Source organism: Xenopus tropicalis, chromosome 9, assembly GCF_000004195.4.
Source record: "Xenopus tropicalis strain Nigerian chromosome 9, UCB_Xtro_10.0, whole genome shotgun sequence".
In the NCBI taxonomy this organism is placed as follows: domain Eukaryota; kingdom Metazoa; phylum Chordata; class Amphibia; order Anura; family Pipidae; genus Xenopus; species Xenopus tropicalis.
Window position 1 is genome coordinate 20,275,481 of NC_030685.2, and position 22,127 is coordinate 20,297,607.

A 22,127-nucleotide genomic window follows, 5' to 3' on the forward strand; every position below is an offset into this window, starting at 1 on the left:
CCCCAGGGCTTTGGACCCAAAGTAGTTGCAGCTGGGCCAGGCCAGGTGGGTGTATAGGGACTGGTAATTTCTCAAGGTTGCCACCTTTAGCCTTACTTATCACAATATACTGCTAATAAAATCCTTTTATCTGGGCCTGCAAATCAACTGAGCAACCCCAATAGCAACACCCAACTGAGGCAGAATATACCTAAATAATCGGGGTGATTTACAGCAATTGAATGAGCAAGTAAATTACTGGGAACTGTACATTCCTGCCCCCCCCCCCCCTGGAACCACAGGGTTTGCTTCCTCTGTAGTAACGCCCCCAGGCAGCATCATGGTCCCTACAAGGCCTGTATCAGTACATGCAGAAAACTTGCCTCTAATGCAGTGATCCCCAACCAGTGGCTCGTGAGCAACATGTTTCTCACCAACCCCTTGGGTGTTGCTCCCAGTGCCTCCAAACCAGGGAGTTATTTTTGAATTCCTGACTTGGGGGCAAGTTTTGGTTGAATAAAAACAAGATTTACTACCAAATAAAGCCCCCTGTAAGCTGATAGTGTGCATAGAGGCTGCCTAATAGCCAATCTTAGCCCTTATTTGGCTCCTCCATGAACTTTTATGGTGCTTGTGTTGCTCCCCTAGTCTTTTTACATTTGACTGTGGCTCCAAGTAAGAAAGGTTGGGGATCCCTGCTCTAATGAATCGGGTGCAGACGTCATTTTCAAACATCATCTGAACACAGAAGATTTCCAGCGTGATAGCTTTCCATTCACGTCAAAGCAAAGAAAGTTATCGTTGATATAAGATAAATATGGATTTATGATGGACTAGCCAGTGGCCACCATGCCAAGCATTCCAGAAGAAGACTTTGGTGTTTCCATTCCAGGAGACTTTGGTATTCCACTTCTGGAAGAATTCTGCATGAAGAATACTTCACAGGGGATTCCCTGAGAAAAGGACTACCAGCACTGTGAGCCCCATCTTCATATTTTTACAAAAAGATTTGGGGAACCCAACCACCATTTAGTCCAGTGTCCCAATCTTTACATAAAAATATGTCTTTTGGGTAGGTTTTTTGCTAGAATATTCCAAATCACTAAAGATTGAGATAACACAGATATCATTGCACTGAGGCAACCCCAGGGGTCTTAAATGCCTTATTACCCAGAGACTTTAATTAATCCTGGGTCATTAAGGTCATAGCATTACTTTTTCTCCCCACTGGTGCCTCACCACCTACACATAAATACCATAACCTCCCCCATGCCGTGTAATTACACCACGAGTAACTGAGACCCTGCTGGAAATAATTAGCTGTCATCCGCTGAGAGAAGAGATGATCACACAAGACTCTAGGATTACACTGGGAACTTCACACTATGCAATATGACGGAGCCTCCTCGCCACTTGAATAATCAGCTTAAACTGGAGGTGCTCCTCAGAGTGTGGGAGAGTCAGCTGAGTGACGGGGCCAATGATGCTGTTCCAATGGGGACGAACATCCCAGGAGGAATCCTAATAACCTTTTGGGGTTTCCAGCTTTTCTCCAAATTCCCCAGAGTGGAAGGATTTAGGAAATTTACCATGAGCTCAGGTGAACCATTAATCGGTACAGGCCAATTTATATACAGCACACTCCTGATGGGACAAGGACAACCCAGAACCTTTATAACGAGCCAGAGAGCTGAGAGCACCAGCTTTTTTCTGCATAATAGCAGGAAATCTGGGAAAGATCACCTGCTTCTATAGTTCTACTGCACTCTCATAGTAATTAATGGGATGGGAATGACTCTAATCACCCTAATGAATGTTTCATTGGTTGTTTCAGTTGCCTGTACTCTGTAATCTGCATCTCTCACACTATATTCTTATTCTGTATATGATCTCACAGATCACAGAACAAGTGTCAGCCATGTCTAACACTCTTGATCGTCTCGTCCCCCCACAAGTTGACAAACAAGGGGTTATGTTACACCCGCTTATCAACATGGAGAGGGATAAATCCCCTACTACCCCAGCAGGCCCGGACTGGCAATCTGTGGGTTTTGGCAAATGCCAGAGGGGCTGCTGTAAGATGCCATAGACAGTCACTATTTATTGGGCTGGTGGGGGGCTGTTTGGGTGTCTGTGTACTTGTAATGCCAGGGCCTAAATATACATTGCAATCCCTGTTTCTCATTGGCTGGTTGGAAGAATCAATAGAAAAGTTCTTTAACACATGGTCCACCTACATACTAAACTTCCCTCCGTATACAGGATACCTATCCCATGCACCCATTTTGCTACACACTATGGGGTATGATATAGAGAGCATTCCTGGTAACAACCATCATAATTCACCAGGGCAGAGCCTAGCCACAATGCTGGCACCATTTATGCTGTTATAAATTAAAGCAATATGAATTTTCTATGAATTATGTTTGTGTAAAGAAAATTATGTTTCAACAAAAATGATTAGGATTCTTGAAAAAAATGCCTTCCAATAGTGTGTGCTACCCTTTATAGAATGTACGTGGCCCTCAATGGCCCTCTTTATCTTTGAGATTGACCACCCATAGGAACTACAACTCTGAGAAGCAATAGTGTGCCATTTTATAGAATAACACCATTAGGGTTCACACTGTGGGGTGTAAAGCACACATTTTACCCTGGTCCCTGTACTGCAAGTGTCTATTTTTCTGCCTCCCCATATTAGATAAACAGTACCAGCAATGGCCAACATACAGGGAAAAGTGGGAATTGTGACATAAGTCATGTGATGCTCATGACCAAAATGCTTCCTTGGCTTTAGTGATCTTGAACAGAAATTGCCCTGGGTAAACTCCAAATGCTACATTATCATTGTAAATAATTCATAACTACTGTATTTAATTTTAAAATGTTTATACTTGAAAGAAAAATTCTGGATTTGGGTTACATGTGACCCTTTCTCCGACTAGTGCTACTTTTGTAGTACAGGTCCAGCAATCTGCCCCCTAATGATTTTCCATTGTGGCTGATATGTTGGGTAAAAAGAAGGCCCTTCCCAACCTAAGAAGTCCAAATGCTGCTTTTTTTCTAAAATAAATTCTGCTAGTTTAGGACTATAACTATAAATACTTGGCTCTCATATATAATTATGATTTCTGTTAAGACCTATCGTACCCAAGCATAACAAGCTGTAGGTGCAAAGCTTGAATTTGGGTCAAGCAACCCATAGTAGTTTTTTTATTAAACAGCTGCCTCCTGATTGGTTGCTGTGATAATTATCAATAGGAAGCTTCAGTCTAGGCCACCAAAGGCCACGGGCTAGGGTTGCCACCTTCCTAACTCTCCTCCTTCCCTATTAATAATATTGACATCAATTGTCATATCCTGAACACGTGGCAACCCGCCCTGAGCCCCCAGGGGGTATCAAGGGTGCCCATTATTGTGTCTCCTTCTGTTGCTAATGGGGGATAAAAAATAAAACCACGCTATGCAGTTGTGAATGATAACAGGTGTATTAACGATTTAGAAAAAAAATCCATATTGCCACAAATAATAAGAACAAATTGAACATCAAATTGGAAACTTGTATTCCCCGTATCATAACCACTCACATTAAGGCAACGTGTGCACACAGGTTACCAGTCCTAATATTCATAACACAACAATGGCTGCCAAAAGTCTCTGTTGATTTCATACACAGCCCAGGTGCCCTATAATGAAGGCCTGTTGATCCGGAGCAGGGATTCCCTTTGTCTTTTAAATCAAAGCACCCAGCATCCTGCAAGTGAAGGCACTGCGGCACATTTATCATCAGAAAATGATTCCCCAGACTCCTAGGTATTGGAAAATATCTGTAAAAAATATCTATATATTCTGCCAGTTACGTTAAATTCTCTTTCAATAGACTTCTCTCAGCAGTTTCTCAAGACCTCACTCTAACATTGCAGAGACCAGTTTCCAATCAAGTCCAAGGCCCAGAACAGGAAGGGGTTCGGATATTCCAAGAATGTATGTGGCAGAGCAGCTCTAAAGATGTCATATGGCTAAGGGCTCTCTGCACAGAGAAATGGATGGCAACAAAGTCCACAAGGTTGATTGGATCCATACATCAATGAAATACAAGTCCCATCCGGAGCAACAATCTCTCTCTTCCTTATGCAGTTTGGAGGTTGGCAGCTCTTCAAACAAGAGTTCAGAGAGATTTGATGATGGATTCTCTCCCCTTTCAGTACGAGTTCCTCCACTTCTAACAAAGCTGTAAATAAGTCTGAGGTCATAACAAGGTCTCCACCCGTTCCCAAGGCGGACACTCATAAAGCACGTCTTCCACAAAGCCAGTTTCGTTGTACCATTGCTCCACCACGGGTTCTTCCTTGACCTGTTCCCAGGTCTGCTGCCCCTCAGTAGAAAGGTACCAGTGGTTGTCCTGCATGGGAGGATCCTGCAGATTCATGTCCATCCCTGAGGTGCCCGTGAGGGTGCTATTAAGATTAGAAGCCGCTAGGTCTCCTTCCCAGCACATGGATATTAAGGCTGTTTGTAAATCCAGATCATCAAAGTTACTCCCTTGCAGGGGGTCTTCAGGAGTGAACAGGGCGTCCCCTTGCCGTTCTGGAGCTCTAAGCGCCGGCAATACAGGATTGGGCTTCTCATACCGGCGAGACTGCCTGTGGCCACCAGATATGTGCTGCATGTGATGGCTGCTGGGTCTTGAAACTGGCAGATAGGGATGGTGGGCTATGGCCTTGTTGCAGCGTGGTGGGTCAAGGTGTGAGGCAGGCATTCTTCTCCTCTTCAGCACCCCATTGACAAACATGTCAGCATAGCGAGGATCCATCTGCCAGAATCCGCCTTTACCCGGCTCGTCTTTGCCTCTCGGCACTTTCATGAAGCACTTATTCAGAGAGAGGTTGTGGCGGATCGAGTTCTGAAACACAAATCAGAATGTGAGAAACAAGTCTATATATTCATACCAAGCCCTCACTAAAAGGATATAGGACTGCTCAGTCCCACAGCTCCAGCCACCTACATTGCCCACCTTATTGTCCTTCAAAGATCTGGTAGATTGAGGTCCCAGTAAACATCCTGTCCTTGCCAAAACAAGGCTACATTTACTGATTTTTTTTTTTGTATTTATCAGATGCAGAAGACCCAGAACCTGCCTTTATGATTCCTATTTAAGATAAAGGTGCAGTCATTTTATATTCCTGCACTTCATGAATTAAGACTATAAGCCTGTGTAATCAAGGGGTGATTGAACTCATGGCAGGATAAATGCTGCATCTATTCCTTGTATAATGTCCCTAGAACATATAGTGGAGTAAATGCAATGCCAGTTCCACAGTGCAGGACAGGGTTGGACTGGGCGGGTGGAATAACAGGAAAAACCTGGTGGGCCCCAGCCCTTGTGGTCCCTGCTCAGACCTGGTGGAAGATGGCAGCGAATGGAAAAGTTCATGACTGGGGTGGGGGACCCCTGAGGTGGCAGCCCCGGTGGGCCCTGGACATCCCAGTCTGACACTGGTGACGGATAAATACAGTGCCAGTTTTTTTAGTAATAGCTTTCAGAACCCACAGCAGGATAAATACAGTGCCAGCTCCATGTATATGTGTTGTAAGAATTCCATTGGTGTTGGTTTGGGAGACTTAGGTGGTTATGTAACAGAAGGCAAGTTTGCCCAGGAGCATTAACCCTTAGCTACCAATCAGCAGGTAGAATTTACTGGTCATCTGTTTTATAGCACAAACCTTATTGGTTACACCCAAGTAATCTTACTGGTCACCTACTGACAATCATGCCTCATTCATACATCCCCTCCTCTTTTTCTGAGGAAGTCACATGTACATTTTTGTGCATATTGGGACTATTATTTAGTGTATGTACCCAAGTCCCTTCCAATTACAAAGCATTAATACCTCCTAATAACCCCTTTATGCCCTTTTCTTTCAACCCCCCCCAGCTCAGGTGTCTCTCTTTCCAGCAGAAATTCCCTATTGTGCAGCTGTCTATGGGACCAGTCAGCATATGCTTGACCATAGACAGACACCTGGCTGGAGCTTGCACAAAGAGAATTCTTGCCATGAATAATGCATGTGGCACAGACAGGAGAGCTGTTATCAGCAGGCAGATAGAAAGTATGTCATCTGCTGCCCACCAGATACCCCCCCCAAAAAACTCTATACAGAGATAAAAAGTATCATTCACATCTTATAACAACAAACAAGACCCAGACTGGCAATCTGTGGGTTCTGGCAAATGCCAGAGAAGCTTCTGTAAGATGCCATAGACAGTTACTATTTAGTGGGCTGTTTGGGCCTCTGTGTACTTGGAATAACAGGGCCTATATTGAATCCCAGTCTGGACCTGGTGAAGACCTATTCCTAGTAAACTGTGGCCCCTGGAAACGTTCCCTTGTCCACATAAGACACTGGCCCACCACTGTCTTCATTCATTTCAACCACTGCCAACTAGTACTATACAACTCTCTATATATATAGGATGTCTCCCAAAAATATATAAACACTCTAAATAAATGACCTGTATAGAAATAGGAGCCCACCAGTCTTTTATGTACAGAGAAGAAGTCATTCCACTGTTATAAGTATTTAGTTTCATCTCACTGAGCTTGGCTAAACTAAGCATTCTGATTGGAAGTTGAATTTACCCCTTCTGATGATTCTGTCTCACCTGCCAGCTTGGGTCAGCATGCCGATAATAGCAGAAGTTCTGTGTGATCCAGCTGTAAATGGCGGATAGGGTGAGTTTACGCTGCTGGCTGGCTTCCATGGCCATGCAGATGAGGGTGGCATAGGAATATGGTGGCTTGATATTAGCATTGGTTCTATAATCCACCTCCTGTACAGGGCTGGGTGATGGAGTTGGCAGGGAGGCCCAGGCAGTGGGCACTGCGACTGATCTCTGTTTTCCAGTGCGAGGAGCCTGGCAAGAAGCAGTATCACCCGCTGGTGGGCTGCAAGGTCCCTGAGAGGCACGGGGAAGAGGGGGGCGACTGTTGGCGATGGAAGACAAGTCTGTACTCAAGATGGAGAAGTCCTGCAGCCACTGGAGGTTGGTGAGGCTATCATCCTCCCGACTGCAGTCTCGTTCCACAGAAAGCGGGAGCCGGTGAGCGGTGGAAAGTACTGGCATGGTTCTGGGGCAGAAGGTACACACTTTCTGGAGGGAGATAGAGAAATGGTTGAAAAACATCTATAAGATGAAAGCTCTATAGATAATGCACAACCAGTGGATTTTATACGTCTCTGGGCCACCCATAGCTCATAACAAGGTATACATGGAAAGGAGTAGCCACTCAATGTGTGTAACCCTAATTGCCATTTAGTCCATGCCTCCCCTATATAATGCTTTAGGCTACCCTAGTGGGATTGACCCCATATCTATCTATCTATCTATCTATCTATCTATCTATCTGTCTGTCTGTCTGTCTGTCTGTCTATCTATCTTTAATCTATCTATCTGTCTATCTATCTATCTATCTATCTATCTATCCATCATAATGATGTTCCCCATACATTACATATAACTGAAGATGAATGATTTTAAGCTAAGAAATATGCCGACTACAGGAAACTGGTGAACCATATCTTCTAATATATTTGCCCATGAATATCCTGTTTAAAAATCTGCCTCCTCTAGGGGTAACTTTGTAAATACCTGCAGGTTGTGGTGGTAATTTGGTAGAATGCAAGTTCTGCTATTTTTTAAATGACCCGAGCACACAAATATTATTCCATATAGATTTGATGTGGGTGATGTACAGGTGTGCACCTGTGAATGGCTCACTTGCCTTGTTTGCCATTTGTTCTCCATTTAGCTGCCTCCTCCCTAATGAGGGTAAATATAAGCACATTATTGCCCCCACTGGGCCCTGAGAAAGGATCGTTACCTCCCCCTAGACCTCACCCTAGAGCCTGTTTGTTGCTCTGCACAGAACAAATAGCGCGTGTTCTGCCTGCTGGCGCGCGTGTCACTAGGTCTCCCAGGGAGTGCCATTCTATCCACCTGCTAACCCTTTCCTGGCCTGGAGCAGTGAACCACAACACCTTGAGTACTGGCACAGGATACTGTGAACATCTGCCTTATCCTTCCTTTTCTACCCTTAAACTGGCTGGCCATGGCTCATTCTACAAACAGAATCTTTCTTCTCTGTATATTTCCATTTATACATTGAGATGGGGACTGCCATATCGCTTGCCTAGCTGAGACATTCCTCTTTAACCCTTCAGTATATTTATCATGATAGGCTAGTTCAAGACACAGAATTACCCACTACACAGCAATGATCTTGGCCCCATTTTCCCTTTAGCAGTGCCAGACTGGCAATCTATGGATAGGGGCTGCTGTAAGGTGCCATAGACAATCACTATTTATTGGGCTGGTGGGGGGCTGCTTGGGATTCTGTTTACTTGAAATGCCAGGGCCTATTTTTAATCCCAGTCCAGATCTGCTCTTCAACTAAAAAAGGGAGGCCCAGATACCAAACCTATGCACTGGCTGTACTGTGGATATAACTTTCCCAATCAATACGGCAGCTTCTACTCAATGTGCAGTGAAGGGAAGTTTTATGTATTTAGAGCCCCCACTACATTAGATAAGATCTAAGCTCAGCCCAATAAACTGTAATTGGGATACAGCCGGAAGCCATCCAAGTTAAAGGGTAACCCTGCATTTGCCTGCACCCAGCACCCTGTTAGCTCATCCTGAATGAATGGTAACCAGGTGACATTAAACAAAGTAGAAACCCAACACTGCCTGGGTTTTTCCTGCAAATCTGCGATCAGAACCCAGTACACTCACTATGAACCCTACACTGGATAATCTGTAGTCACAACACAGCTGCACCCAGTGCTGTGCAGTGTCTGCACCTGACCCGATATTGTAACCCTTGCAATATCCAATACCTTTGCTTGCCTTCATCATCAGAACCCAGAGGGTATTGCCTGGTATTGGACATAAACGCAGCATGTGTAAGCCTGTCCTGATAAAGTGAGCTGTGAAGGTGGCACAGTACTAGCTGAGCCTTATAAACTTCAATCACTTGGCTACACAAGCCTGGTAATCTGATGTCAGTTGAGCCTGTCCCTATAAAATGAAGCCAGGCTGTGGCATGATACACGCATTTAGTACTGAGTGAACTGGTCCTGTTAATAAATTCTGTGATGGTGTTGGATCATGTACTTTCCAGGTATGGACATTGCCTACACTGTAAACACAGCCCTGGTTTGACCTGTCTTTAAATATACCAATGGCAAAGCTAGAAGACACCAGGCCCCTATAAACTTTTGGAAATATCAGCCGGTGCCCCTTATACCTGTCCCTCCCCAACAGCCACAGGGTCTGCTTCCTTTAGGTGCCTGCTGAATACCCACCATATGCTGTGCAGGAGGGAAGGTGACACTGTATGCCTGGGTTTTATGTCACTCAGGAAACCATGTGCTGCAAAATGGACCAGGTGGGAAGAAAAAAAAAGCCTTTTGTATTGTCCAGGTACATCCAGCTGGTCACTCGGAACTCCTGATATCTGTCAGAGCATGCTGGGGGTTGTAGTTTAGCAACAGCACAGCTAGAGACTAAAGATCAATTGTCTTACAGTTCTACCCTGGTAGCTCCTGTGTATCACAGGAACCACCACCAACCAGGGATGTGAGTCTCTTGCTGAACTACAAGTCTCACCATCCTCAGCAGGACATTTCATACTGCAGTGACATATTGTAACACCCTGACTGGCTTTACTCTTTGCTTCTCTGGCATGTAAGGGTTAAGCCTGTGCTTGTAATAAATAAACTGAAATCAATTTTATTTTGCCCATTGTATAATCCTATTACATCCACTATGTGTGATTTTTTTTTTTACCTTTTAAATTAGGTTAGGCCTGACATTTATAGAAATAAAAAGCTTATTTTGCATCTTACCTTTTTCTGTTGAGTTCCGCCCCAATTAAAAGCCAAGACTGATAAGGAGATGTGTTGTGAGCCGTGTCCTGAGATCAATTGACACTGAACCCTGAGCAGATAACTACGCAATGCCACCTTACCTCCCAGGGGGACCTCAGTCCTATAAACAGATCTCTGGCATGTGATTGGCTGGCGGTTGCCTGGTATCCGTTTTCTGCGATGGCCAATAGCGCTCGCAGGAGCTTCAACTGTCTTTAACTTCAATTTAGGGATTGTCAGTCAACTCCTCCCCCTGTTCCGGAACGCAGAATGAGAAGTCATGCTGGCTGGACCTGAGGAATGCTACAGTTAGGGGGAATTCTGTGGGCAGAACCAGGAGGCGGTGCCCGGTGTATAGTTAATAGCTTTCCCAACAAAGGCTTTTCAAACTTTCAATAGAGAGTCACTTGTCACCTGTTCCAGGGACATTTTATTAAGATTTAAGGGTCTCTTTAAAGGTATAAACTCTGGCCAGAGCCCTTTTTCTTCAAATCAAGCTCAGATATGTGAAGTAGTATTTGTTTTACTAATCTTTATTCATTTGTTCCAAATAAGCGTTTGCCCTCAAATCTCATTCTCATTTGGCTGTACTTTTCAGGAAAGTCCAAAAAAACAGTTAATCATTTTGCAATTTACCATTACCTTTTCTACCACACAGGGGCGCTAATTACAAATGTTGGGGTCTGAGTATGGATGACCAAATATCTTAGATATTGCCAGTGGGCTGGCCAAATTCTTTAGGGCAGCGGCAGACTGGGAGTTTAGTCGCCCCGCATCAAATCTTCATTGCCGTGGGTGACTAATCTCCCCGCAGTGCCATCCCACTGGCAAGAATGTAAATCGCTGGTGGGATGGCATACGCGTCGCTACGATTTCCTGAAGTTGCCTTGAGGTGAAGACACACGGAGCTACTTAGTAGCAGCTACTTGTCACGGCTACTAAATGCCAGAAAATACCCTGCCATAGACAATACTGAGAATTGCCTCTGCTAAAACACACGTAGATACAATTATCAGTAAATGATCAGCATTGTCTATTTTAGTAGCCAAGATCACGGCCGGATTTAACTTTGCGGCCCCCCGAGTGCGCCTGCTCAATCACGCGGCGCCCTCTCCCCCTGAGTGCGCATGCACGATCAATGTGCAATCGCACATTTAAACTCCCATACGGAGCAGTGGGGAGAGGTCCCGACTGCTCCGTATGGGAGCCAAATTTAAAAATTCTGTTGCGGCATGCTGCCCCTAAACTTGTGCCGCCCTAGGCCCGGGCCTTTGTGGCCTTTCCACAAATCCGGGCCTGGCCATGACAAGTAGTTGCTACTATTAGCTCTGTGTGTCTTCACCCTTACTGCAAAAAGGGTCTAAAACCAGAACATATTGAAGCCCTCTGTTACATACGTGTGGAATACCAGGATATATAAGACAGCTTTCAATTTCAGTGTAAAAAAATATCCAGGCTTATTTAATAATAGGGGCTCATAGTTACTAAAGGGAAGAGCCATTAATTCTTCAATAGATAGCACTAGGTAAGTGAATGTGGGGTCATGGGACAGTGATATGAAATATGTGATGGGTTGGGTGACTGCACTGATCCAAATTAGAGACTTGTTAGTAGAAGAGCCCGGGCAGTAAACAGAAGGGGTTAAAAGAAAAAAAAAAGAAAAGATATAGATAAATAAAACACACTCTGGTCAAGGATTTTAGGGAGAAGAACTGCTGTTTATTCCATCCTGCAACTAAACAGTAGCATTGGCCTAGCAGAATCAGTGCAGAGCTATAGCCTGGCTAGGTTAGGTGGTCTCCAGTGTAATTCTAACCTCAACTCCTATACAAATATTACATTATCAGAGCAGCCACCCATATTGCTCTACTGCAACTCCCAGAATCCCACCCAAACCCTTCAGCTAAAGGTGGGATCCTGGGAGAATTGTTCAAAAACAACTATCTCTTGCCCCTGTCTATTTTAGGATGAACACCAAGAATGTGCATCATGTCTCTTTATCTCCCAGGCATTCGAAAAATATATCATTTGAATTGTGGGTCCCATTCAGACTGGATGGGGAGTTTTACAATGATACCCAGGACACAGCTTAAATAGTGCCACTACAGGTCAATAATCCAAAGAATAGGGCTCTAGTCTATAAAGCTCTTGGAATCCATATTGGCTCCTGGTGATGTCTCAAGTCTGAGTAACTTTGCAATGCATATTTTGCATTTATTCTGTAAGGAAATGCCTTCTGTTTCCACACCCTGCCTGCCTCTGATTAATATGCAAACAGAATTCTCCAATCAAAAAAGAGAGAAAATCCACAGACCAAAAGGCAAACTATTTGCACTTAAATTGATTGCAAGCAGTACAGTCCTTTAAGATGGGTTTCTAGAGGGGTCCTGGAATTTTCTTGTGATCTGGCAACCTCAAAGTAATTGCAATAACCTAGCCCAACCAACTATAAGCACATGAGAAGGTCAGAGGCTGTTGGGTGCCCTCTGCTGGTTTCATTATAACATGAAACCTAAAAAGGTTTTTAAAAAAAAATGGTGAGAGGGGAGGCTAAAAAATGTCAGTGTCACTTAAAATGTTTCTGAATGATAGGACTTGTTTATGGGGGAAAAAAACACTAATTAAAAGAGCTGGAAAACCTATTAGCCTACCACAATTCCCTAGGTACGACGGTGGCTTTAAGCTTGTCCAATTTAAAAAGAGAGCATAGCTGCAGGAGTAATGTAGATCAAAGAATCTTAACCCCTTCCCTCATATCGGCAGACACACGAGAGAGAGAGAGAGAGAGACAGAGAGAGAGCAAGAGACACACACACAGAGAGTGCGAGAGACACACACAGAGACACACACACCCCTAGGATTTAAGACAAAGAGGCAGCTGCTAGACTTGCACAAAAAGATTAAGATGTTTAAAGAAATACTGACACTTTTTTCTATAAACAACCTATCCCCTGGTCAGCTGCCCAATTTTAAAGGCACTCTAGTCAAGTGCAGCCTACTACAGGCAGACATCTACCTAAGCTCTCCTTACTGGCCAGGCAAGGGATTCTGGGTGGCAGTATAACCTATGAATATGGGAGCGAAAAAGCAATATACTGGGGCTTTCTGCCTAAGAGGCAATCCAGACCCTATTTTCCCTATAGGCCCTGTATTCACAGAATGGACTTTCCAGGTACAATGAAGACACCAGACCTTAGGTGGTGTATATCCTGTTTTCCATCTAACAGATCCTTTAAAATACAGAGTCTGAATGGGTGACAGAGGGCATACAGCATGGCACTGCAAAGCGTCCTTTTTAAAAGGAAACTTGTATAAGGTTTTAACAAACGTGACAGAAGCTATCACCCTTACCCACAATTGGTACCATTCATATAGAATACGAGCAGAGGAGAGAGCACATGGCAACGTAAGGATGTACAAGTTTTTTTTTTTTTTTTTTTAGATTGTTACAAGAACAAGAATGGAATAGATGGTCTGTATGGCAGATGCCTCCTTCATTCAACCTTAACGTCAGTCCTTGGTTATTTTGTGCCCGAGCAAGGTGCAACTCAATATGGCTTCTTCTGGCTGCCTGGCAAATGGTTATGCTTATTCTGTATGGTGCTTCATGGCATAGTGGTGAAAAGAGTCCATAGATTTGCTCCATTTTCACAGACAGGTAAGCTCTGCAATAACTAGTTTCCTGTTGATCGTTTTCCTATGGGACAGAAAGAAAGCAAGTTTGTAATAGCAGAGTACAGTCATTGTATATTATTGAACAGTATATATATATATATATATATATATATATATATATATATATATATATATAAAAGTAAAAATAAAATAGCATTTGTGCTACAAAATCAATCTTTACTAATTTAAGATCCCACACACAGGGAGGATCTATATGACCCAAATCGCCCTGCTTTGTTTGTTTGTTTGTTGTTGTTTGGTTGTACTTCCCCTTTACAATTAAGCTTATCAATAAAATACCTGCAATTCCTATAACTAAAATCACAGGTAGGTACTTAATTAAATCACTTCTTAAGGAATAAATCCATCCTGCAAGCATATAAAATAAAGTGCTTAAAGAAGCAGCGCAGTGTAAAAATATTTTTTATTTTGCGCAGTCAATCAGTAGCAGCCACCAGAGAAATCATTGGGAACAGGAAAGCTCAAGTTTTACTATGACTGAGACTCATGTATTTGCTATTACTATTTTTGATGATCTCTGAATCATGCCTAGATATATTTTCCCTGCAGTTTCCCATTTGACTGGAAGGCTGCTGCTTGCACATCCCTTGCTCCTTATGTTAAATGCAGCTAGCTGGTTGCCTTTGAGGGAAGAGGCCTGAGACTCGGCAGGGAGAGAATCAGCCATTTTATTACCTAGATAAAAGCAAATATCCAGACAATTTTAGCACAAAATATGTTATCATCCAATTGGAACAGACATTTTTAATTGTCTGGACCATATCACAGCTACTGGGTTATCAAGCTTGTTAGACTTTAGAGTAGAAATAAATAGACTGTTCCTACCTCACTGAGGTGTCAGGAGCTAAACATTTTCTTTAATTTGCTTAGGAATCCCTCCTTGTTCTCCCCTGCCTCCTTAGTCTCAGGGCTCTCCTCCCCAGTTGCAGATCTGTGCTGGTTTCTGCCTGATGAGCAAACAGCAATTGACTTTACAGTACCTTGTACCTTACATGCAGGGGGTGCCCAAGGCAACGGATGTCAACTAAGCACTAGGCAAGGATTGTCACTGGATCTAAGTTTGTTAAATTAGATTATGTGCCCCCAGCTCTTCCCACTATACACTCTACATTAGTGTTCGAATAGTTCCTATAGCTGGATTCTTCTGCTACATGGAATGATGGGAATAATTCCATGGAGCAGAAGAATACAGTGTTATCTCCACACATTCCCTCAAAGCCTGACTGATGTGATCACAAAGATAACTGTTGGCATCAAGAGCAACTGTCTTTAGTCTGTCCTGTAATGGGCAAGTTTCCATTATCCTACACCTAACACTTAACTGTACACAGCTATATGGGAGACAGCACAAATATGTGGTAACCAGAAGGCAAAAACCACCCCCTGGCCTGCATTACTCCCTCAGAGAAGATCTAAGTCATGCCTGAGCTGAGGGTACTTGTATAATGTCTACAGACAACATGAAGGAAATAGTCTATGCCAAAATTCCAATCAGCCTGCTATGTAGAGACTCCCCCTCCCAGGTGTGACTTGTCTGAAAGCCCAAGGGCCAAATAAGCGAATAACCCAGTCTGAATCCAAAAACAGTTTTTTGTCATTGTATGGATCCTATAAAACACTGGGGCTTATTTTGTAACACTGGGCAATTTTACCCCAGTGCATTAACCCATATCAACCAATCGCACAACTGCATTAATTTTCTGACTTCCAGTAGAGTGTTTAAAGTTTATTGCAGATTGGTTGCTATGCATTGCTGCACTAAGGGAAAATGACAGTTAGGGAAAAGACACATGAGCAGATAAGTCACCCCATGAAAATTCTCCTCTAGTGGTGGAGAATAATCTCCTCTGAAAGCTTTCCTACTGGCGATAATGTAAATCGCTGGTGGGAAAAAATATGAGACACTTTGGCTTTCTGAAGGCAACTTCGGAAAGCTGAAGCGACACGTTTTTCCACTGGCAGAAAAGCATTCAGAGGAGATTGGTTGCAACCGCTAGAGGATATTTGCGGGGTGGCTAATCTCCTCATGTGTCACTGCCCTTAGTAAGTAAGCCCCACACCTTTCCTGTAGCTGGGGTAACCTGTAAGGATCACTCACCTGTTGTTGTGTTAGTGATGCCATTTACTGTTCCTTCTACATCTGTCTCATCTTCTGCAAAGCTAAGCATTAGCATCCGTTGCCTGTCAGTCAAATGCCTGCACAAAAGGGGAAATTTGCCAATTAGTTAGGCTGCATTTATTTTACCCAGCTTGGCATTCCATAATGTTCTCTCATAAGATCTCTCACCTGGGTACTCTGACCTTGATGTGGATATAGTGATCTCCAAAGCCATAACTGTTCATACGAGGGATACCTTTCCCACTGATCCGAATCCTCTGGTCTGCTTGTGTGCCGGCAGGGACCTGGGAAGAGTAGCAAGAGACCGGTTTTAGGGGTTGAACTACATGACTTTTTTAAAGATTAAATAAATACTAGGTATTGACCACATGCATCATTTTTTAATTTGACCAAAATCCTATATATTGGGGGGGGAATAATATGGTGAAATCTTAAAAAAAATATTGCTTTACCCCCATTAACTATTTTTTGAAAGTCCTTCTATGGTAAAAGGCTAACTTCCCAGTGACCCTGTATTCAAGCTTAAAACAAAGAGTAGCGCAGCAAATATTGCAAAAAATATCCATCTTGAAGATGAAAAGAACTCACTCCCATTTTCTGGCATCATATCTGCCAAACCTCAAGAGTTAATAAACATGCCCTGAAGTGTTGGGATTGGGCCAAAGCCTGGGTTTGGTGCGTTCATAGTTCCTGCTATTCTGACCATGCATAACAAATAATAAGACAGTTATACTTACAGGGACATTGATGGGATCATAAAGTCCTTGTGCACGAGCCGAACCCCCCAGAACAGCTTGAGCAATGGAAATATACAGGTCCGAGTGAATATCTGCCCCATCCCTTCTAAAGATTGGACTTTTCTGCACCTGTAACAGACCAGGGGTTTTAATGCCAGTCCTCCAGTACCTGAGACTGAACAGGATGTAAAAAAAATTTCTAGGACTGAAACCTTTAACTTTTATCACAACACAGAGAGTGCTATTTTAAGACAATTTGCAATTGGTCTTCATTTTTTATTTGTTGTGGTTTTTGAATTATTTAGCTTTTTGTTCAGCAGCTATCTGGTTGCTAGGGTCCAATTTAACCTAGCAACTGGGCAGTGGCTTGAAAAAGAGACAGGTATATGAATAGAGGAGGGCCTAAATGTAAAGATAAGTGATAAAAAGTACAACTGTAGCCTTACAGAGCAATATTAATTTTGGCTGGAAAGAGTCAGAAGAAGGTAAACAATTTCAAAACTATAACAGACAGAAAACGAAGACCAGTTGGAAAGTTGCTAATAAGCCATTCTATAAGTTGAAGGTGAACCACCCCTTTAACATGACCGAAGCCTCCAGCAGAAATAATAAAGTAAATTTTTAGCAGCAAATCTACTTGACAAAAGTAGGCGAATTTACTACTGAAGGAGAAAACATAACATGTCTGATGCAAGACAAGCAGGCTGCTGTGTAACTAAAGCACATTGCCAAGGATAAGCATTACTGCCCTCTGCTGTGCAGGGATGGGTAGTAACACAATACTCCTGTAACTCATTACTTCTTAATTCTCAAATCATATTATAAGAAAACAGTTGTCAAAATCTGTGGACAGCACAGGCAAGTTAGGGAAAGGCAACCCCACTTAGAACTGAAAGCATTTAGGACCCAGGAGAAAGCACCTACCCGAAATGTAATAAAAATCTCTTTCTTTCCCACCGGCATCCGAACTGTCTGCCCGTCTTCCACACCTGTCAGGAATCAAAAATGAGACTCCATTGTACATTCCAAAATGGATCACAATTTATATATCTATTTACCTGCAAGAAACTTACCAGCAGGCACAGGCACTGTAACAGTTTTCTTCTGCTTTGTTTGGCCAGAGCCTCTGCATGACAGGCAAGGGTTGGTCATCGTAGCTCCCTTCCCACCGCAGCGCCGGCATGTTGAGCGCATCACAAAGGGGCCAGTGTTGATAGTTTCCTTGATTAAACAAACAAACGGTCATATCTTGCCTGACCAAAATCAGCGTGACACAGGTGCCTATGTCAATGTCGTTCTTACCATGCCAGTTCCATTGCAGTAATGGCAGTGCTGCAGTTTGGTGCCGGGCTCATTTCCTTTCCCATCACACCTCTGGCACGTGTCCGTAATGTTTACAGAGATCTGCTTATTCACTCCCTTAGCCGCCTGAATGAACGTGAGATCCATGATGTACTGAAAGAGAGAAGTTTTATCGCCTGGTAAAGCAACGCCACTTATCCAAAATATGACCATTGCTTCTTGCTACTCTCTCAGGACTGGATGGGGATGCAAAATAGGCCCTGGCATTTCAAGAACACAAAGACCCAAACAGCCCCCCACCAGCCCAATAAATAGTGACTGTCTATGGCATCTTACAGCAGCCCCTCTGGCATTTGCCAGAACCCACAGATTGCCAGTCTGGGCTTTTACTCTCTTACCTCTTGCGGCTGCTCAAACATGCTACCCAAGTCTCCGAATGGGGAGCCAGAAAACTCCCCAAAGATCTTTCGGAACAGTTCCTCTGGATCAACAGTAGGACCTCCTCTCCAGTATTGTTGTCCTCCTCCCCCTGCTGCCCCAGCAGCAAAGTCTGCAGTTCCATAAGTGTCATACTGCTTGCGTTTAACCTCGTCGCTCAAAACCTAAGCAGGAAAACGGACATCAGATTGCGCCAGCGACAGTTCTTAGGAATGTCATTTAATTCAAAATCTGGATTTTGCCAAGTAGGAGTTTAAATGCACTGTCCCTGGTTGTCAAAGTAAATGATAAACTGAAAGGCCAAGTTTGGGCGCCTTTCCAGCAGCTTAAAAAAAACTCTTTGGCAGAGAATATGCCCCTGTGCCCTTTAGAACTGTTACCTCGTATGCTTCTGCCAGCTGAGAGAACTTTTCTTTGGCTTGCGGATCCTCCTTGTTAGTGTCTGGATGGTACTTTTTGGCCAGCTGGAAAGGAAAACAGCAGCAGTTAAATGCAAAAACTTTGTGACAAGGTAAAAGGAAGAAGAATTCCAAACTGATTATATCAGAAGCAGTTGCCTGACAATGTGGGCGCACTAGTTAGTCAGGTGATGGTCACTATAATGTGTGGCAGAACCTGTGGGTGCACTCATGCAGCAAAGTGACTGCTACTGAAAGAAAACAAGGGGGAAAGTCTGAATGTGTTACCCCCTTCCAGCAGAGCAAAGACAAAACACTTGGGGGTGTATTTATTAACACTGGAGACAAGCATCACAGGTAATGTTGCTCATAGCATCCAATTTGATCTTTGCTTTTGTTTTCCAACTTGTAGATGACCATACTAATCTAATTGCTGATTGGTTGCTATGGGAAACATCACCGGTAATGTTTGTTTCCAATGTTAATAAATACACCCCTTAGAATCTCCCCATTGGCCATTGCCATAAATGATGATGCAACAGACCCCCAGTTACACAAAGTAAAATAAATGAATAAGAACCTTGTCAGCTCTGTAAATAAAATTAAGAAGCCTCAGCAGCAGCATTTAGTCATTTTTAAAGGGGTATGTTACAGAACGGTGTATTAGCATCTTTTTAATTGGTCTTTATTTTTTTTTTGTCTTTCTCTTCTACCTCTCTCTTGCTTCAAATGGAGGGTCTGAAAATTATAGCCATCTCCAGCTACAATTTTGGAATTTTTTTATTTATTGCTTATTATCATATTCTAGCCTCTCATTCACACCACTGCTTGGTTGCTAGGGAAAATTGGACCCTGCTGAACAAAATCCTAAATCATTAAAAAAAAAAAAAAAAAAAAATATATATATATATATATAAAAATGAATCCCAACCCCTTTCCTTCCTATGCTGAGCAAGGGAGATGGATTTTTAAAAGTCTCTGTACTGTATTCAGCAGTGAGATAACTATAGCTCAAACGAAACCAGCACCAGCATATTCTGCAGCACTGTACAACAAAAAGGTACATACATCAAACATACAGATAACATACTAATAACGACTGATACAAGAAGTAGAGAGGGCCCTGTTCAACAGAGCTTACAATCTATAAGATGGTTCCAAACAGCTGCTGTACCATGGTAACAAATAGTCCATTATGCCTTGAAGGTATGAAAAGTGTTCTGCAAGTGAGACCCACCTGGTAATAGGCCTTCTTTATTTCTTTCTGGCTTGCGTTCCTTGGCACCCCCAGTACCTGGTAAAAATCTGTCTTGTTGTATGAGGAAGAGCTGGTATGGAACTGGGACAGCCGCTCACAGGGGCCTGAGAAATAATGGAAAAATCAGTAACAGGTTTTGTATGTGTAATATAAACAGTACAACACACACAGGGAAAAAAATGTATTGAAAAAAATCCAACGTTTCGAACACAAACTGTGCTCTTCTTCAGGGAAGTCCCTGCGTGTGTGGTACTCTTTCTCTATTTTCTTTTATTGACCAGCACCTAGAGTAGTTGGTTTTCTGAAGGGTGTGCTCCTGTTCTTCTATCCTCATAAACGGTCACCTGTCACATGACTAAAACTTGTATATTATAATAAAGTACCCCCTATTGTAAAATATGAAGATATTAGGAGTCACCTCGGAGTTCCATGACCTGTATAAAAGCACTCAGCCTTCGGCCCAGTACCTTTATATGGTCATGGAACGCCTTGGTGACATAATATCTCTATATATTACAATATGGGGTACTTTATTTATTATAATATACACGTTTTAGCGAGTCATGTGGCAGAAATTACATCACTAAGCTCCAATTATTGTAAAATATGAGGATATTAGGAGTCACCCTGGGGTTTCATGACCTGTATAATAGCACTCGGCCTTCGGCTTTGTGCTTTTATATGGTCATGGAACTCCTCTGTGATTTATAATATCCCTATATTTAGCAATATTTTATTCACTATGCTACACTGCTGCAATTCAGAACCAACCATTTCACTCTAGAGAGGGACTTTATCAATGACTGGGGAAAGTGTTCATTCAGGGGGCATGGCTGCACCCTTGAGCTATGTATTTAGGTGGCTCCAATGAATGTATAATATCAATAGTACATACTCTGGTCCCCAACAGTTGTGGTGCTTCTTAAATATGTTTCCCCCTGCTGGAAAGCCACAGGCTTAAGATTTTAGGTCCAAATGATAAACACAATCATTACCCTAAAGACATTTAATCCTGATTGGATATATTGAACAGAAGCAAACACCTCCCCTATGATGTAGGAAAATTGCCCCTGTCTCTATAACAACCATATAAAATCCAGAGCACACATATAGATTGTAAGCTCTACGGGGCAGGGACCTCCATCCTCTTGTGTCTTTGACTCTTAACTTATTGCAACTGTAACTTGTATTTATTTGTGCTTATTGTAATATGTTGTAATTATCTATTTTAATACCCCGTTTATATTAATGTATTCTACTGTACAACACTGCGTACATAAGTAGCGCTTTATAAATAAAGTTATACATACCTACCTACACATTAGACTGCAGGATTAGGAGCCTATCCCACAGCTCCCCAACTCCCATGTATTGGGTACAACAAGGAGATACAACCTTAACCCTGCCCACTCCATCCCCTTAACCACAAGGGTATAGATAGGGTCAATTTTCTTGCATTTGTACCCTGCAGTTGTCCCTGTTACAGGCTTGTAGGTCACCCAAGATAAGAGAGAGAGATCTGCAACCTGTGGCTCTCCAGCTGTTGCTGAACTTCACCTCCCACACAGATCCCAATCCCAAAGGCACTGAAATCTTCACTCAGTTTTCAGGAGCAGCTCTCGGAGGGGACGCTGGGAGTTGTAGTTGGAATAAAGCTTTAAAGGATTACACTGAAGGCTTCTACACTAACCCTTTTATTCGCTGGGGGAATAGAACCCGTGTCCTTGAAGTTTAGATTTGTTGCACAGCTTAGAGCTCCACGCAAAGGTCAGCCCCAAGCTGCACCACAGACCCCATAGTCCTTTACCTGCTAGGGATCCGCGGCCCGCCCGCAATGCCAGCAGCAAAGCCGCCTCAGCCCTGGGCCACCGATGCACACCGGGAAGGATGTGGCCCCTAGCGCCTGATACTGCGACCGAGAACCAACGCGACGAACAGCGGGCCGCCATCTTCCCAGGACAAGCCGGCACACTGCACATGCCTATTAGAAACACGGGGAGGAAAGTCATCTGGACACCGGAAGTGCGCCATCTTACTCCTCTCAACCCTCCGCTAAATGAATGGCTCTCAGTAGCAGGAAGTGTAGGTGTCTCCATATTGGGACTCTCAGGGGCTGTCAAGTGACGACAATTGTCAACGTCGCCATTTAGATGGAAAGTTTATGAAGCGAAACCTTTCCTACGGAAATTACAATTTGTGTTATTACCTTCAAGTGCTATAAATCCTCTTTCTTGGCAGGGATGATGAAAGAGTGTATTTGGTGTTGCTAT

General features: G+C 43.2%; 2 protein-coding genes across 3 annotated transcripts; both read right to left on the minus strand.

Annotated features, from left to right (window-relative positions):
- Nucleotides 1-3,525: 3,525 nt before the first annotated feature.
- On the minus strand, nucleotides 3,526-10,003 carry foxj1.2 (forkhead box J1, gene 2). The gene is given in 3 exon segments (NM_001008142.2): nucleotides 3,526-4,882; nucleotides 6,644-7,132; nucleotides 9,889-10,003. Coding segments are annotated over 2 exon segments (1,116 nt in total). The 5' UTR covers nucleotides 7,106-7,132; nucleotides 9,889-10,003; the 3' UTR covers nucleotides 3,526-4,228.
- A 1,603-nt stretch (nucleotides 10,004-11,606) lies between these two features.
- On the minus strand, nucleotides 11,607-21,889 carry dnaja3 (DnaJ heat shock protein family (Hsp40) member A3). Of its 2 annotated transcripts, NM_001126905.1 has the most exon segments (12): nucleotides 13,335-13,606; nucleotides 14,431-14,552; nucleotides 15,704-15,801; nucleotides 15,893-16,008; nucleotides 16,462-16,590; nucleotides 17,386-17,450; nucleotides 17,535-17,682; nucleotides 17,764-17,916; nucleotides 18,162-18,365; nucleotides 18,582-18,665; nucleotides 19,837-19,961; nucleotides 21,665-21,889. In NM_001126905.1, coding segments are annotated over 11 exon segments (1,374 nt in total). In that variant the 5' UTR covers nucleotides 21,807-21,889; the 3' UTR covers nucleotides 13,335-13,606; nucleotides 14,431-14,442.
- Between the last annotated feature and the right edge of the window lie 238 nt (nucleotides 21,890-22,127).

What these genes read in the sequence shown, in the direction of transcription:
- dnaja3 (XM_012970085.3), bottom strand. Translation starts at nt 21,866, where the DNA reads ATGACTTTCCTCCCCGTGTTTCTAATAGGCATGTGCAGTGTGCCGGCT. An exon ending in AGCTGGCAGAAGCATACGAG is followed by an intron (nt 18,366 to 18,581) that starts GTAACAGTTCTA and finishes TTTCCTGCTTAG; the next exon opens with GTTTTGAGCGACGAGGTTAA. An exon ending in ACTGCAATGGAACTGGCATG is followed by an intron (nt 17,683 to 17,763) that starts GTAAGAACGACA and finishes TGTTTAATCAAG; the next exon opens with GAAACTATCAACACTGGCCC.